This window comes from Oncorhynchus nerka, linkage group LG15, assembly GCF_034236695.1.
Source record: "Oncorhynchus nerka isolate Pitt River linkage group LG15, Oner_Uvic_2.0, whole genome shotgun sequence".
Classification (NCBI taxonomy): domain Eukaryota; kingdom Metazoa; phylum Chordata; class Actinopteri; order Salmoniformes; family Salmonidae; genus Oncorhynchus; species Oncorhynchus nerka.
In genome coordinates, this window is record NC_088410.1 from 52,221,697 (window position 1) to 52,240,763 (window position 19,067).

General features: G+C 41.2%; 1 protein-coding gene across 3 annotated transcripts in view; it reads left to right on the forward strand.

The window, feature by feature from the left end:
- ptprt (protein tyrosine phosphatase receptor type T) overlaps positions 1–19,067 on the forward strand; it is a 413,934-nt gene that overhangs the window by 336,691 nt on the left and 58,176 nt on the right. For 2 of the 3 annotated variants that reach the window (XM_029682684.2, XM_065001673.1), the window contains exons 15-18: positions 4,005–4,034; positions 10,957–11,111; positions 16,063–16,140; positions 16,614–16,649. In XM_029682684.2, the coding sequence (XP_029538544.2) occupies positions 4,005–4,034; positions 10,957–11,111; positions 16,063–16,140; positions 16,614–16,649 (299 nt within the window). The remainder of the gene's footprint in view (positions 1–4,004; positions 4,035–10,956; positions 11,112–16,062; positions 16,141–16,613; positions 16,650–19,067) is intronic. The other variant, XM_065001674.1, reaches the window with a different exon arrangement.

Genomic DNA, 19,067 nt, shown 5'->3' on the forward strand with positions numbered 1-19,067 from the left:
ACCAAGGCTGCGTGGTCCCATGGTGTTTATACTTGTGTACTATTGTTTGTACAGATGAACGTGGTACCTTCAGACGTTTGGAAATTGCTCCCAAGGATGAACCAAACTTGTGGAGGTCTACAATTTTTTTCTGAGGTCTTGGCTGATTTCTTTTGATTTTCCCATTATGTCAAGCAAAGAAGCACTGAGTTTGAAGGTAGGCCTTGAAATACATCGACAGGTACACCTCCAATTGACTCAAATTATGTCAATTAGCCAATCAGAAGCTTCTAAAGCCATGGCATCATTTTCTGGAATTTTCCAAGCTGTTTAAAGGCACAGTCAACTTCGTGTAGCTAACCTTCTGACCCACTGGAATTGTGATACAGTGCATTACAAGTGAAATAATCTGTCTGTAAACAATTGTTGGAAAAATGACTTGCACAAAGTAGATGTCCTAACCGACTTGCCAAAACTGTAGTTTGTTAACAAAAAAAATGTGGAGTGGTTGAGAAACAAGTTTTAATGACTTCAACCTAAGTGGATGTAAACTTCCGACTTCAACTGTAAATCTTCTCCTCTCTAAGGTTGTTTGCAGTCTGAAGCAGGTTCTCAGATTTTACTTTCCAACAGGACAAAGACCGGAATGCTCTTACACTCAAATGTAGATTATCATTTTCACAATTTCAGTGTTGTTTCCAGCTCCATAGAGTGAACACAACAATTCTGTTATGTTTTTGACTACCCTGCCTTTTTTTGCATGAACATACAGTACTCGTCAGCAGTTTGGACACCTACTCATTTAAGGGACGTTCTTTATTTTAAATATTTTCTACATTGTAGAATACTAGTGAAGGCATAAAAAATGAAATAACATGGAATCATGTAGTAACCAAAAAAGTGTTAAACGATTAAAAATAAAATAAAATGTAGATTCAAAGTAGCCACACTTTGCCTTGATGACAGCTTTGCACACTCTTGGCATACTCTCAACCAGATTAATAAGGAATGCTTTTCCAACCGTTTTGAAGGAATTCCCACATATGCTGAGCACTTGTTGGCTCTTTTCCTCCACTCTGTGGTCCAACTCATCCCAAACCATCTCAATTTGGTTGAGGTTGAGTGATTGTGGAGGCCAGTTTCTGATGCAGCACCCCATCACTTTCCCTCTTGGTCAAATAGCCCTTACACAGCCTGAAGATGTGTTGGGTCATTGTCCTGTTGAAAAACAAATGATAGTCCCACTAAGCGCAAACCAGATGGGATGGTGTATCACTACGGAATGCTGTGGTAGCCATATTGGTTAAGTGTGCCTTGATTTCTAAATAAATCATTGACACTGTCACTAGCAAAGCATCATCACACCACCTCTTCCATGCTTCATGGTAGGAACCACACCTACTCTGTGTCTCAGAAAGTCAAAACATCTAAAATTTGGACTAATCAGACCAAAATACACGTTGCTCATGTTTCTTTTACATCTATTACAAGCAATATAGACAGCATACATGGTTAATATTTGCCATTTACCTCTGCTAGATCACGTGTATCAATAAAAGTGCCATTTGTTTTTTTAAATTAAATGTATAATCCAGACATGGGTGGAATATAATTGAAACAAGGTTTTCATCACTATTGAAGTTTTATGTTTTGAGCTGAACAAATTGGGAGGACAAATTTTACATACAGTATTTTATGGAAATGATAAATGAGCCCCATTGAAAACAAATTAAGGCCAGACAGTATCTGTATACCCGACATATGAATGTGTCTCATGTTGTGGATGAAAACATACCATTCAAAAGTTTAGGGTCACTTAGAAAGTTCCTTGTTTTTGAAAGAAAAGCTCATTGTTGTCTATTGATATAACATCAAATTGATCCGAAATACAGTTTAGACATTGTTAATGTTGTAAATTACTATTGTAGCTGGAAACGGATGATTTTTAATGGAATATCTACATCTATCCACATAGGCCCATTATCAGCAACCATCATTCCTGTGTTCAAATGGCACGTTGTGTTAGCTAATCCAAGTTTATAATTTTAAAGGCTAATTGATCATTAGAAAACCATTTTGCAATTGTGTTAGCACAGCTGAAACTGTTGTTCTGATTAAAGAAGCAATAAAACTGGCCTTCTTTAGACTAGTTGAATATCTGGAGCATCAGCATTTGTGGGTTCGATTACAGGCTCAAAATGGCCAGAAACAAAGTACTTCCTTCTGAAACTTGTCAGTCTATTAATGTTCTGAGAAATTAAGGCTATTCCATGTGAGAAATTGCCAAGAAACTGAAGATATCATACAACACTGTGTACTACTCCCTTCACAGAACAGCGCAAACGGGCCCTAACCAGAATAGAAGGAGTGGGAGGCCCCAGTGCACAACTTAGCAAGGAGACAAGTACATTAGAGTGTCTAGTTTGAGAAACAGAAGCCTCCCAAGGCCTCAACTGGCAGCTTCATTAAATAGTACCCGCAAAACACCCGTCTCAACGTCACCAGTGAAGAGGCGACTCCGGGATGCTGTATGCCTATGTAGATATTCCATAGAAAATCAGCCGTTTCCAGCTACAATGGTCATTTACAACATTAACAATGTCTACGCTGTATTTCTGATCAATTTGATGTTATTTTCAAAAACAAGGACATTTCTAAGTGACCGCAAACTTATTAACAGGACTGTCAAACAGAGGAAAGGATTGAAGGCTAATTTTCAATTGAATCAAATACTATATCTGACTGCAGTACATACAGATCTATTATGTTGATTATATCCTTTAAGACCTTGGATATCGACACGTCTTAACCACCACTGGGTTTTTCCCAGTGATAGGGGCAATTGTCAAAATTCCATGGCCATGTCAACTGAAATCAATTCTATATTTGGTTTGATGTTGCATGAAGGTGATTTGGCTATTAAAAAATTGTTTTACAATTGCCCCTATCACTTCCATTGATTGTTAGCTACCGGTGACTAAAGTTAGCGCCTGTTTAAAGAAAACTACTTTTTCGTTTGAGGAACCATCTAACATCAAGTTGTAAAATCCTGAACTTCCCCTTAAAAAAAATACACATCATTGTTTGTGTAGTAAGTGGGTATCAAATTGTATTAAAAAAAGACTATGCTAAACACATTGCTGCTTATTATGAACAGACTAGTGTTGTGCTGAATGCTGTAGGTATTTGTCACACATTTACTCCTTTGATATATCTGATGTCAACACGTTTGGGAACTACAAACCCTTAAAGAAACAACAGATACCATCTGCTTTTCAGTCTCATCTCTGCTTGCTAACTCCTCACTGCTCGCTGCATGTCATTTGTGATTGTTCTACCTCTCAAAAGAACCCTTCCTAGAGAAATCCAACAGAATGCATGCACACACACGCAAGCCTACTCTAATTTCAACACTCAGGTTTGATTTAGTTCCTAAAGCAGTCAAAGTGTCAACAGTAGCATCGCTTTCTCTTTCCATCTCACTAAACAGAATGGCTGAACAGTATGTCATTAAAACATACCCCCTTCCTCTTACTCCCACTCCTCCTCCCATCCCTACTCTCCTATTTTTGTTTTCCCAGCCACCCACTGTCTGTTCAGACAATTCCATCTCTCAAGGAGTTTCAATTTTATTGGTAGCCAGATGTGTTATTTCTTCTTTAAATGCGGGTGAATTATGTGTATTTTCTTCTTTGATGAAATGGCTGCAGGGGTTTGAGTAGCGTACTGTTGGTTATATGTGCAACTGTATCGGAGCACCCAAATGTCCAGCCTTTACTATAGACTGGTGGACCATAGGCACATGCAGAGCTTAATGGGAAGGTTGGTTTAACTAGAACTAGACTGTAGACAGACAGGCAGACCAAAAAAAACAGGCCAGCAGCAAATCAATGTCTTTAACCCGTTCTTGACATTTTTCTCCATCAGCTCTCCTTGATGCGGGTGCTAAAGAACTAACTAATGTAATCTGTTTGTCCTTTTTTGGGTGCTCAATCTTGTCCCACTGGTCTACCTTCATGTTTCAGAAGAAATGCATATTCCTACTCTTATTACCTGTAAGTAGCATTAAGGAAAGACCCTTTCCCAATTTTGATTTTTATCTTTTTTATTATCATTTGTTTCTCATGTTCTTAAAGTACTAAACCACTGAGTCTATTTTAACTCCCCCTCTTAGCCCTATAGACATACACTTGTTCAGTTACTGTTTATGGAACAAAATTGAATACAACAGACTCTACAACTAGAGTTAGTGTTAATGTTTAGATCTAGGGCCTTTTTCATGGCCAGTTCTTCAATACTATGTTTTTTTTTCTCAATCAGAAATGCCATGGTGGACAAAGCATCTCAGCACCTACAAAAAGAACATCTTCAGCCATGTATAATGTTTTGTAACTTGTCCTTTGTAGGCATTTTTGTGATGGGGAGTCAATAACAAGCTGTGTGTGTATATTATACTAAGCATCAGCCCAGGACATCAGCCCATGGTCAAATAGTGTTTCTATGGAGACCTTTCATTTTTTGCTTCATGCTGCAAAGAGATTGCACATCTTGTATGCCATTATTATTACTGCTGCTAGTTGAAGATAGTTTCCCAATTTCTCAAGGTTTTATGTAGTTTATATCTGCATGGTGCAAAGACCACTTTCCTGTCTTTAGCGAAAATGCTTAACTGCAGTAGACATATCAATGTTCAGTTCCTAACATAGCAAAACAGTAATTATGAAAACTTAACTGCCAGAAATCTTTAACCCTCAAAGAAATTACTACTTTACGCTTAATATATTGAATTAAATTGATGGCTATTACAATGCAGGCTACATTTCAAAACGTATGAATTGTTTAATTTGCTTATTGCCGAGTGTGCAGAAGCATGGATCTGGGATGTTTCAGGCATTTAAAGGGTTTTGGAAAACACAGTTCTGCAGCTGGATCTATTTTTTCCTTGAAGCTCTTGAAATGTTGATGCATTGATGCATCCATTCCCAGCAGCCATTGCCTGGAGCCTGGAGCAGCCGTTACTCTTGAGCAGCAGTCTTGCAGGTTGAGTAGGAGGCCCACAGGCTATTAAAGGCCACAACAACTGAAACACTCTTCTCGGACATGTAGTTGAATCAACATTTTCCTATTCACATGATTAATATTGTTAACAATATCAATATAGTCAAACCTTTCTCTAATTTGAGCCTTCTCTTTGGGGTCCTTACAATAGTGTTTCACAGAATAAAATATACTAGCCTCAATCTTTGCACGACTCTTAATTTTGTAAGCAAGTCTTTGCTTGAAAAACAGCCCTAAAAACGATTTGCATCACCCATTCTGAGGTTTCAGTCTTACTTTCCAATGCCATGAGAAGTTACAAAACAAGAAACCTGATTACTTAATTCACACACTAACTCTTTCCAAAAGGCATTCCTTCAGACCTCTATTTATCCCTTTCGTGTGTGTGTGTGTGTGCGCGCAAGTGACTGAGTGAGTGTTGCATGTTAACCATGCTGTGAAGACCCATCCGCGTCACCCATCCTGCTAAAGCGCATGCTGACTTACTCACCTCACCCACACGGCTGGCCGCTTACTCACTGTCTCTCGAAGGAGTTTTGTAATGAACATTTGCAAAACTTAGCTGGATATGTTTCTCGGTGAGCATACTTCATTTCCTGCACATGCATTATAAGACGAATGTAATATAACTGCTTTCCTGTGATCGAATTGACTATTAGAGTTTTACATTATAATTTGTATGATGTGACGGATGTCAGAAGCAGATGAGATCTGATATTCTTGTATGACCAATGATATAACACATTTGTAATTTATTTTGTTTTATAAGGATCTTGTTTAGCCCAATGACTAATCTTCCAAGAGTCCTTAAGAAATGTAAAAAAACATTTTTTTAAACATACAGAAATTAGAAAAACAACAAAAGCAAAGTAAAAGCATAAAAACACAAAGAACCACATTCCTATTATCTGTGCATATTACGCCTTCCCCTCCCCCACCCACATACATAATGTGCACATATGAATTTAAGTACAACATACAGTAACATATTGAGAGCTTGCGACTACAATAAGCTCGTAGAACCATTCTAGTCGCTCAAGACATTTTATGAATTAGTCTCTTAAGACAACTATTTGGCATGTTGTTTTGGAACCTTTTGGCAAGGAGTTCCAGGACTCCGCTGCCCTGAAACTAAAAGCTCTTTTGCCCATCTCTAATTTGAGTTTTGATGGGTTGCATGTTTCATCACAATATTGTTTTGAATGCTCGTTTTGGACTGATTTCAGACTGAGCATTCTACTCAATGCATCGTCAATGAGCGCCAATGAAGATTTCATCCCAAGTGCATTACAGTGGCTTGGAAATATAATGACATTCAAAAGGAGGCTAACAGTTAGTAGGAAAAGCTTTTGTCATAATTTTGATGTCACCAGATTGACTTTAGATGCAGTATAACGCTAGCTAGCTAAGATTGAGGGGAGGCCACCGGATTTTAGCTAGCTAATGTTAGCATAGCTAGCTATTTTTTTGACGAACTTTGCTAGCTAATAACAACATTGTCATCTGTCTAAAGTAAATTTGACGACATGATAATGCTGGCAAAGTTGTTTCCTACTAAATATTTGACTACTTTAGCAATGCAATCATATTTCCAGGCAATTTAATTTAGACTAAACAGTAGTTAGCCTCTGTCCAGAATGACTGGGCTTATCACCACTTTAGGGCACCGCCGATAGAGGGCGGCTTGAGAACGTTCATAACAACGGCATGAGAACGTTCATAACAATGGCATGACGCAAGTGAGGGAGGTGTAACCTATAAATAGCAAAGCCAGTACCATAAAGCACAATATGATATGCAGGCCATCTTCAGTGGGGTAACCATACTTTTAATGAAGTGTTGGTTTGACATTAATTAAATATGGATTATCTTTACTCCATTGCCACTTACCAATATGCAAGGAATTTGTCATTTAAATTAGTCTATTATAGGAATATCCAATAGGCTGAACAATTGAGAGAACTCTTGTAATTAGGAGATATCGTTGACCTTTCGATGGCAGGAAGGGAAGTGAGAGGAATCTGAGCACTGATTTGTTATGATAAAAGACAGACATGATAGGGAGGCCTCCTGGCCTCTTAAGCTATACATCATTACATTATCGAAGGTTCTTTATATGATGGAAGCCTAGATTTGGGAATGGGAGTTTGTGTAGTTAAATGCACATCACTTGTTTTAAGAAGTGCTGGGCCGAAGACAACTTACAGAGGAAGTAGGGCCTGCACACATGACAGGTTGCCATTGTACATAAATAATAATTAGTTCTGAATTGACATACCTGTATAAATTAAGGTAAATAATAACTCCACTACATACATTTTATTGAGCTAGTTAAATATTTAAAGATTGGATGCTCGCCTAATAAAATGTGGTGGAGCAATCATGTTTAGAGACAACAGAAGGCCATATAGACAGTGTAGAGAGGGAGAGAAGTCAGACCCATAGCAAAGAGGATGAAATGGTGTGCTGCACACTAGAGAACTGTCACACCCTGACCTTCGAGATCCCTGTTTATTCTCTATATTTTGGTTATGTCAGGGTGTGATTAGGGTGGGTACTCTAGTTTTTGTATATCTATGTTTTCATTTTTCTTTGTTGGCCTAGTATGGTTCCCAATTAGAGGCAACTGTCTATCGTTGTCTCTGATTGGGGATCATACTTAGGCAACCCTTTTTCCCACCTTCTGTTGTGGGATCTTTGTTTGGTTGCATGTATTTTGCACGACAAAGCTTTTCGTTCGTTGTATTGTTTATTGTTTTTTTTGCTGGTTCACATTTTAATAAAATATGATGAACCCAAATCACGCTGCGCCTTGGTCTACCCTTAACGACGAACGTTACTGAAGATCCAACGGACGAAGCAGCGTGGTCAGGAGGACTGGACCAGGGAGGAAATCCTGGAGGACCCTGGACAAGTGCCGGGGAGTATCGCCGTCCAAAGGAGCAGATGGAGCCAGCGAAAGCGAAACGGCGATGATACGAGGAGTTAAATTAACAAAGCACGCACAAGGCAGCCCCCCCCAAAGAAATTGGGGGGCACACGGGGAGATTGGCAGAGTCAAGGTTCAGACCTGAGCCAACTCCCCGTGCTTACCGTGGGGAGCGAGTGACCAGTCAAGCACCGTGTTATCCGGTTCTACGCACCATGCCTTCAGTGCGCATCCACAGCCCGGTGAGCTCTGTGCAAGCTCCCCGCAGTTGCCATGCTAGAGTGGGCATTCAGCCAGGAAGGATTGTGCCGGCTCAGCGCTCCTGGCCTCCGGTGCGTCTCTTCGGTGCAGGATATCTTGCGCCAGCTCTACGCACGGTATCCCCAGTTCGCCAGCCCAGTGCGTCCCGTGCCAGCTCTCCACACTCACCGAGCTAAAGTGGGTATCCAGCCAGGACGTGTTGTGGCAGCTCCCCGCACCAGGCTTCCAGTATGTCTCCTCAGTCCGGTGAGACCTGTTCCAGCTCCACGTACGAAGCCTCCAGTGATGATTCATGGTCCAAAGCCTCCAGTGATGATCCCTGGCATAAAGCCAGTGATAATCCATGGCCCGGAGCCTGCAGTGACGATCCATGGCAAGGAGGCTGCTGCGACGGTCCCCAGTCCCGGAGCCCCCGGCGACGGTCTCCAGTCCCGGAGCCTCTGGCGACGGTCCCCAGTCCCGGAGCCCCCGGCGACGGCCCCCGGCGACGGTCCCCAGTCCCGGAGCCCCCGGCGACGGTCCCCAGTCCCGGAGCCTCCGGCGACGGTCCGCAGTCCCGGAGCCTCCGGCAGTGGTTCCCAGTTCAGAGCCTCCGGCAATGATCCGCAATCCGGTTCCTCCGGGAACGATTCACGGTCCGGAGTCTCCGGCGACGATCCACGGTCCGGATCCACAGAAGTGGAGGGATCAGCATAAGGAGCGGGGGCTACGTCACGAACCGGAGCTGCCACCAAGAGTAGATGCCCACCCGGACCATCCCCTATAGGTTCAGGTTTGCGGCTGAAGTCTGCACCTTTGGGGGGTACTGTCACGCCCCGACCTTAGAGTTCCCTGTTTATTCTCTATATTTTGGTTAGGTCAGGGTGTGATTAGGGTGGGTACTCTAGTTTTTGTATATCTATGTTTTGTTTTTATTTGTTGGCCTAGTATGGTTCCCAATTAGAGGCAGCTGTCTATCGTTGTCTCTGATTGGGGATCATACTTGGGCAGCCCTTTTTCCCACCTGTTGTGGGATTTCGTCTTTGTTTGTTTGCATGTATTTTGCACGACAAAACTTTTCGTTCGTTGTATTGTTTTTTTTTTGCTGGTTCACATTTTAATAAAATATGATGAACCCAAATCACGCTGCGCCTTGGTCTACCCTTAACGACGAACGTTACAAGAACAGGGCATACTGTGTTAAAGATGATGTGGCTTTCTCTCTTTTTCTCTCCCTCACTACATCACACCTTCTTTTCTCTTTCTAGTTCACTCCCAATATCTCCCTCTATCTGTCAGCCTGTTAGAGTACATTTCTTCTTTCTGCCTCCATCATTCACTCCTTTTCGTTAATACTAGAGCCCCATGTCCACATCTCTGCGACTCTTCTTTTTTTCTTCCACACCACTACCATTCCTCCTATGCCCACTTTCAAAGTAAGAATAGCACTATAGCCACCAATCAATGCTTGAAATTGGAAGCACAGCTGTACAAGTACATTGTAAATTGGAGGAAAGGTCTGCCTGAAATAATGATGGCAAAATGATTACAGAAAAAAAAATTCAGAGGGCTCTTTCCGTGACAGCAAAGTAAAAACACATCACATGTCCACCACTAACTCACACACCCACTTTCTTCACACACATACAAACACAGACACACAAACACGCTCGCTCGCTCGCACACACAAACAGACAGCAATATCAGAAACAGCTCCTTATTGCCACAATTTTAAGACCTGGAAACGTAATTGGAAAAAAGTGGAGGTGCCTACAGATCTGACCCTTCTGTTATTGCTTCTTGACTGAGGTTTCGCCGATGCAGCATTTGCCTCTATCCTCAACCCCAGCTGCCTCTGTCCTCAACCCCAGAAGCAAAGGACTGCATTTGTTTGCAAATGGAGACCGTGTACTGACTACCACACCTCCATATTCCACAAGGCCTGCCCTCTTTTTAAAGACAGCTCATAAATTACAGCATTTCCTTAACTAATTCTGTTGAATACGTTTACCTACAATAGCTAAAGCATCAAATTTAGTCCTTCCAACTGAATATTTCAAGGAATATTTTTTCGCGCAACGCTACAGTATAGTCATCAACAGGCCTTACACAGACCTACACCTTTACAATAACGGAAGCTTTGACTAAGTGTTCAACTTCTGAAGCCTACTGCAGTTATTAGTCAGTCAGAAATTCTAGAGTGAGATCGTTATAGAGGTTACATTCTATAGTCTCAAACTGTTCTTTGAAATGGACTGACTTACAGTGAAGTATTTGTTAGAATACCGTTCAAGCTCAAGTAAAATGGTAAGCTACTGTTGCTTTCTACGCATTCAGAACTGTCAAATTAAGTTCCTGATTTGCTTTGTTCCACATGGCAAACTTCTGACTTTGAAATCCACACGTTTCTTTATAATATCATTGAGACATCCAAAAAATAAATCTACCATCAGTTACTATGACTACGAGATTTCTATTCCCCAATCACAGTCCAGAAATAGTTATTTCACAACATGGAATAAATCACTGCAGATTATTGAACAGAAAGCATTCTCTTTTGCCTGAAAGGCACCAAATTAGCCCAAATTATTTAGTTACAAAATACTAGATACTGAACAATGTGTAACATGGCCACTCTTCACTTTTTACTCCTTTACCTTTTATGGTGTAGTACAAGTCTGTTGTGTGATGTGTGTACAACTGCACCATTGTCTCTGAGTGACACTGTTTGTTTTGGGTGGCGGCTGAAGGAAACTGGCCAAAAAACAGAAGGAGACAGCCAGCAGCAGCAGCACCCAGAGGGAGATGGGACTGGTGAGCACGGCTGATAAGAGTACCACCAAAGTCAGCACTCTGCACAAGGACGACCCCTTCTCCACCAGCAGCCAGGACATCAACGGTTTCAGTGAGTCAAATAGGACCTATTACCAAGATTGCAAAATTCCCGAAACATTCCCAAAGTTCCCCAGGAGTTTTTCAGAAATCCCAGTTCTGGGAATCCTGGGAATTTTGCAACCCTTCCTACTAGTCTGTACCAATTCCTGTCAGTCCTAGCTTGTTATTCTCTCCTCTCACTTCCCTGTGTTCGACTTAATCTCTTGATACCCCCTGTTCCACTCCTATTTCTCTAATTTAACAAAATGCTGTTTCCTTTGCCTGGAGTTTAATTCTCACTTAATCTCACAATTTGTGTGCTGTTCTCTTTTCTTTCATAGTTATTTCCTTTAAAGGAGAAGTTTACCAAAAATCCAGAAACTTCCAAGTGATTCCATACATTGAAAGTAGTTCAGTGGAGTTTTTCTCCTCTCCCCCTCTCGCACTGTAGTGCTGTACTGAAACAGCTACAAAAACAGGTCACGTGACTGGCATTGCTGGATCCAGGCATCGCTCTGATCCGTTGCCAATGAATTCATGAATCAGAAATTAGTTTTTTATTGAAAGGGTGCAGCTGTATTACAGATTCAAGTTTGGAATAAATAAAAAACAGTGAATAAGGGCATAAACTGCCGTTTCTACGTAGCAGGGATTTCCCCGAGAGCACTGCTGCTGTGGCTGTCGGTTACATAAAATAATGAGCTAAAATAATCGGAAATGTTTTATGTCGAAAAGTAAGCATTTCTTGAGTTAAGGATCGGACCCATTTTTCCATTTTCACCTAAAATGACATACCCAAATCTAACTGCCTGTAGCTCAGGACCTGAAGTAAGGATATGCATATTCTTGATACCCTTTGAAAGAAAACACTTTGCACTTTGTGGAAATGTGAAATGTATGTAGGAGAATTATAACACATTAAATCTGGTAAAAGATAATACAAAAAATGGTGTTTTCAAAAAATGTTTTGAAATGCAAGAGACAGGCCATAAAATGACATAGGAGTTTAGGCGACACCAGATGGCAGCAACAATTGTGTGCAAAGTTTTAGACCGATCCAGTGAAGCATTACATTACTGCACAACATTTTGAATCAATTCTTCCCAAATGTGCTGAATTGATCAATTTATACATTTTCGGGTACATAACTATAGAGAACATACAAACATGATATGGATGTCATAAGGTGAATGCACCAATTTGTAAGTCGCTCTGGATAAGAGCGTCTGCTAAATGACTTAAATGTAATGTAAATGTAAAACATTTAAGTTTACAAACTCCCAGGAAGGTCATACATGATGGATAATTAGCTTTCCTACAGAAAAGATACAACTTCACAGATCTAGATGGCGGGGTGGGGCAAGAAAAAGCAGGGGTTCAAACTGTAGAACCCAGTTCCTACATTTGAGGCCTGAAACCATTAATGGCAGGAGTCACGTGACCTGTTTTTTGCAGCTGTTTCAGTGTACCACTACAGGGAGAGCGAGGGGTAGAGGGTAAACTCCACTGAACTAGTTTCAATGTATGTAACTTGAGAGTTTCTGGATTTTGGGTAAACTTCTCCTTTAAAGTCTCCTTTGTGTGCTTATTTGGTCCCCACATGATGATTAGCTAGGCAGCTGTTGGTAGCCTTCTGTCATTCTCACTGCCATTGCACAATACTGGTCGACCATGTTCATTTACAGTGCCACATATTGAGCAATATTTCAGCCAATAACCATAGTGCGCTTACAAATAACAATATCTGAAAATACAACATTAGGGGCGGGATTGCAAACACTTTAATTCAGTGTAATATGAATCCACCAACATATTATAGCACTGTATGCAAGGTTCTTAGGCACCCATCTAGTAAAAGCTGTAAAGACCATGAGTGGATACCAATTGCTCTTTTCCAAAATGATTCCATCTTATTCCAAATCAAGTTACTGTAGCATCTCCACTGAATATACTTTTCAATAAGACACTTCAGAGAAAGGCGAGTGGCATTTTGGCCATTTCTTCTGAGCTGTAAGTGGGGTCCAGCCTGCTGTGTGGCAGCAGTAATTAGGAAGGCCCTCTCAGAAGCTTTTTCTGGGGAAAATGTCACACTTTTTTGAAAGTTCGGGTCAGCTGGAGAACAAAAGTCTCAACTAATATATACAGTAATTGCCTTCACTACACTGTCCATACTTCAGCTCTGCATCTAACCCAACTAAGAAAATTCCCTAACAGCGATTCAAACTTTAGAAGAAAAGGAGAATGTGCCATGCACGTTATCTAGGTGTCGATTCTGTGAGAAAACAAGTCTGTATTTTTGTGTGGAAATTATCCAACCATTATGTAGAAATGTTAAAAATAATAATAATCTACATTTATCAATCTGACTCCCAATATTATGTGAATAAATGCAACAGCCCTGTACGTCACCTCTCAGTATGACTATATTGAACATGTGTCTAACTTGCACTGTTATGCAATTATTATAAAACTAGATACAACCAGCTAATCTTGGCGACCGATGTTCTAGCATTAATTTGAGGCAAGCAGATCAGAGTTGTCAAGGTGGTACCCAAGCATGTGTAGTATATAACAACTGCCAATAGACCTACTCAATTATTAACGTGTAGTCAATCAAAGAATTACTCTGTAAATCGAGGAATGCAATTATTTCAATTCAACTAATATAATTTATGAGTCATGAAAGAATTAACACTCAATTACTGTGTACATGAAATACATGATAAATTACAGATTAACTCTGAGTAAATGACTATCAACAATAGGCTTAATACTTAACGTGGTTACATGCGTCTTCAGTTCAGAATTTTTTTTTTTTGTATTTTACCTCCTTTTCCCAATTTCGTGATATCCAATTACAATCTTATCTCATCGCTGCAACTCCCCAATGGGCTTGGGGAAAGGCGAAGGTCGAGTAATGCATTCTCTGAAACGTGCTTCTTAACACCCGCCTGCTTAACCCAAAAGCCAGTTGCACCAATGTGTCGAAGGAAACACCGTTCAATCAACGACTGAAGTCAGCCTAAAGGCGTCCAGCCCGCTACAAGGAGTCGCTGAGCGCCACACCCTCCCCTAACCTGGAAGACACTGGGCCAATTGTGCACCGCCCTATGGGACTCCCAGTCTCGGCCGGTTGTCATACAGCCTGGGATCAAACCCGGGTCTGTAGTGACACCTCAAGCACTGCAATGCAGTGCCTTAGACTGCTGCGACACTCGGGAGGCCCACAAATTCACTGTCCTTTTAACCAAATTCAAGCAGACACTCACACGCAACCCGAATGAACTTTTCATTGCACTTTGCTAGTAAAAAAAAACAATAGGCAGGAAAATATTTTAATCTAATCAACTCAATTTAAATGATAGGAGCTGTGTCGCGCCCTCAATGATCTATCCACCGTCCAATGAACAAAATAAGTTTCCCTGTAACAATAAATGCATACCACTTACAATACAATAAAACACATCCAAATTCATAGTTCTTTATGAACTCTTGAAACATTTGAAACATAACAATTTAATTCACACAGTAACATTAATTTCCTCAAAAGTTTTCATCAGTCTTCACACCACCAATGTTATCTGTGCTCCCAGGGTTCTGTGGTAACTACCCGCCCCCCCACCCCCAGAGAAAACCACAAATAAAGTGTATTTGACCCCTGTGATAGCCCTAAAATGATCAGCCTTCCAAACAATTCTATAAATAGTGAATGAGTCATCACGCTGGGCTTCAGTGCCTGCAAGTTGCTAGTCGCGAGTATCACCTTCACTACAAGTCCATCATTACCTGTATTGTAATATTTTGGTCATCATGCTCCCAAATTCATATTTTGTTTTCTGCTATAATTTTTGGTAAATTCCATAATTTTCCATGTAGTTTAGTCAAATCAATGACAAACAGTCTCTGGAGACGTGACAAAAGAAAATCCCTGCTCCATCACGTACATCTATGTATGCAAAGCCTCCAACACAGAATGTTCTCCCTCTCATATCAGTATTCTTCCTGTACAACACCTTGTTCATTATTCCTCCCTATAATTATTTCTTTATTAATGTGGCCATCAGAATAGGACAGTTCCGGGGGTGTTGGGCACAGGTTATGCCTAATGAGAAATGCACAACTCCATGCCAAGCATGGAGATCTAATATTTACACGGACACGGTGAAATAACCTTTTCTGTTATTGCATTCTTGTGAAACATTGCTGCGAAAGCACTTTTCACACGCAGGTAGTAGAATAAAGTTGGTTATATTAGCATACAGTATGAATAAGGGTTAGGGTTTATATTTGAGCAGAGGAGATAATCAGTTGTGCATTAAAATGTAAAGTACTATGTAGCCGTATCTGCAATACCTTGTGGTTCACCTGAGCACATGCTCAGAGTGAGATCGAGCTAGCCTGTGGGAAAATGGTCTCCATAGCCGTATGTAATATCACATGTTGATTACTGTAGAAACTCCATGTGTCAGAATCCCATGGGCATTGTTCAACGTTTCATGTAGGATAGGGCTGGTAGTGTGAGTTGTTGAAAGGGAGAATTCATGTCTTTTACCGTTTGGTGGTATAACGTTCACCCATCCAGGTCTGTTCACCTGTGGTACATTTTCTCTGTCTTACTGTAGTGGTGATTATTTTTGTATTTTTTTATTTTACCTTTATTTAACCAGGCAAGTCAGTTAAGAACACATTCTTATTTTCAATGACGGCCTGGGAACAGTGGGTTAACTGCCTGTTCAGGGGCAGAACGACAGATTTGTACCTTGTCAGCTCGGGGTTTGAACTTGCAACCTTCCGGTTACTAGTCCAACGCTCTAACCACTAGGCTACGCTGCCGGGCTAATGTTCTGTAGACCCGCCTTATTTTAGTTTGATACAGACCCATCTTGTTTTTGTGTATAGATGGTGCCTGGATATTGCATCCCGTTTGCTGTGCTGTTGTCTTCAAAGTCTTTAACATCTCCCCCTTGTATTTCTCCCCTCAGCATCCCCCTCTCCCTGCTCCTTCTCTCTGCAAGGCAAAACGCTGCAAAGCAAATCCCTCTTGAATTCCTACTACTCAGGTACAGCCATACAACTCTGAAGAAGTCTGCTTTGTAGTGAATCTACATAAGGCAATGCCATATTGCTCTTTCAGGTCTCTTCAAAGTAGAACATGTTGAGAAATCAATCTGAAGACGGGAGACATTTTATTTGGTGGGAATTGTTTGACGCTTGGAGAATTCATTTTCGCAGGTTGGCATTTGTCATGAATCTTGCCCTGGAGGCAGCTCTTCAGAGTGGTCACTAACTGGCACAGCCACGAAGTCAATAAAATCAGATTTTTAAACCTAACCTTAACCACACTGCTAACCCTAACCTTAACTTAAGGCTATTTTTTTTCATACATTTTTACGACATAGCAAATTTTGACTTTGCAGGTGGCCCATCTAGTGGAAATCACTCAATTCTGCCTCCCAGGGTGAGATTCATGACAATAAACTTCAACGTGCTCCATATTCACTGTCTTCTTTCCCTGTGTCATTCACCTCTGTAGTGTCGAAGGAGCCAGTCCCTGCAACAGCATCCATTGGTAAGTATCTCCTCTCCATCTATTCTTGCTTCTCCTTCCATTATCTTGCTTTTACTTATCTTGTTGTTTACATATATGGTAATGGATTTAACATACACAAATTCAATCCAAACATGGTGTTCACCTATGTCAAATTGAAGACCATTCACTGAGCTAATAAATCAAACCAAACAGCACGTTAGCAGGATTCTACAAAGTTACAGTAACGTACTATCACTACTTATTCAACACAGACAGCACTCTCCCAGTGTCAGGCCATGGCCATGCTGCTGACCCAGGGCAGGCTGTGAATGGTCTAATGGAGGTCTGCTGTGTCATGGATGGCACTGTCTATAATTACAGTACATGCACTGGAGTGTAATGAGAATCACATATAGTGTGTTGCAACCGGTTGAATATTAATGCTTCGATTTGGGAAAGCTTTGAGAGCAACAGCACAGATCATATCTTGCCCCTTCAGTTTACGCACAGCCAGATTGAAATGCCAAATCTTCTCGAAGCAGATTGACCACCTCTTTGACAAGTAGATTTGCTGCGAACCAAAATATGTCAAGTGTTTTGGTAGAGTTAGCTCCACTCTCAACTGTTTCTCCTCATCTGCCTCAAATGGCACCATTTCATTGGTTTATGTTCTCCATTTCTAGTAGGTGGTTCACAGATTTCCCACCCGCCATTGGTCAGCAACTGGCTTCATGGTAGGTATTTTGTGTGGTCGAAGTCCTTTTTTTGTTTAATGGGGCACATGTTTTGTTTTGTCTGCCCCCTGGGGTCACAGAAAGATACAGTAGACACACTCTTTGATCTTGAGGCTGTCTGTAAAATAGACTTTCCTCTGACCTATGGATTTCCAAAGGGATGGAGTGGAACTGAAGATGTTTTACTCTGAGCCCACATTCTCACAACCTCGTTTTTTACACATTCAGCATTGTTACTCCTGCTTTAAAAGTAGCCGTCTGAGCCCCTCATTCTCACAATCTCATATATTCTAAATGGTATCCCCTAAAACTCCTAGAGGGTCCTTGTTCACCCAATTCATAGCCACCAAGTGGAACTACCTGTACTGTGATTTTAATCTATTCAAGTGTTTATATTAAAGTTACCACTTATGTAAAACACAGGGAAGGTCTGAGCCCGCCATATATCCTCTCCTCCAAATCTGGTTGAAGTCCAAGTATACCTTTCTCAAGCACTGTTGTTGACTGAGCAAATCACAGTAATGGCCGACAAACCCCCTTTACTGGCCAGGGGAGAGGAAGCCAGCTCTAAGCAAACAGAGCCCAGGCAGGGGGAAAAGAGTCTTGTCAAACATTACAGGAGGCAGGGGAAGGCAGGCAAGCAAGCAAGTCCAAAGCATCTGCAGCATTTATTGATTTCAGCAGTAAATCTGTAAATTACCCATAGTACATGCCATAATCATCAAGTTTCACAGTCAATAATTTAGCTTTGCCTATTCATTCTAGCCTGACCGGCTACCGCCAGGCGAAAAAAGGGGAATAAATAGAGATGGAGAGGGAGAAGCAAGATGTCTTAGTGTGGAGGAAGGAGCTTTAGAAAATCAATGCTCTCGTGCAAAGCTAGGCTTAGCTGTTTTTCTATATTAGTCTGGGTTTTGATGGCTTAGGTGTTTCTTTTGCGATGCAAATAGGCATCCTTTTTTGAGCGTTACATTCCAATCAGTGATGCAATTTCATTCACTGTCTGAGAGAAAGAATGAGATCACAGCTGTTTCATGTACATGCTTAGCTAGTAGTAGTGCGGCCCTTAGTCAATTCACTGGATATTGATCATAGGCCAGTTTATGAAGTCCTGTGTAATATATTTAGCTGACACTGCAGGCAGTCTATTAGATATGACCGATGATGCTGTACATTTCCATTTTTCCTCCCCCCCCTGCCTCTCTATCTCTTACTTAGTCATAGGCATTTCAGTCGCTCTGCATTTGGGCTCGTTGCTTTAATGTTACTTGCTATCAGCACCAGAGGTATCAATGCTTCACCAGAAACCGAAGAAGACAGCTAGAGGCAGGATAGAGTCTGTCTTCTGGCTGTGGGCTGTCAGGCAAGCTGGACGGACTGACTGGATCAGAGGACATGGTGAGCAGGATTATTGGTCCTGCTGAAGGGAGGGCTTCAGTTTCACAGGTGGTGGAGAACTTTGAGGGGTGCTCTGGGACTGGCACAGTTCTCTTGTTTATCTATCACCAGGAGCAGAGGCTTGCGAATACTGTTACATTTGGGAGTGTTGAATGAAATCCATACTTAGTTTTTTTTATCAGCGTATGCAAAATGGTATTGATAAGATGTCCATTAGTAGAGTAGATGCCTATACGCTACCAACAGACAAGACTTGCATAATTTACGCCATTCACATCTCTAAATGCAGCAGATACTGTATATCTGCCAAAAGCAGAGGAAGCTA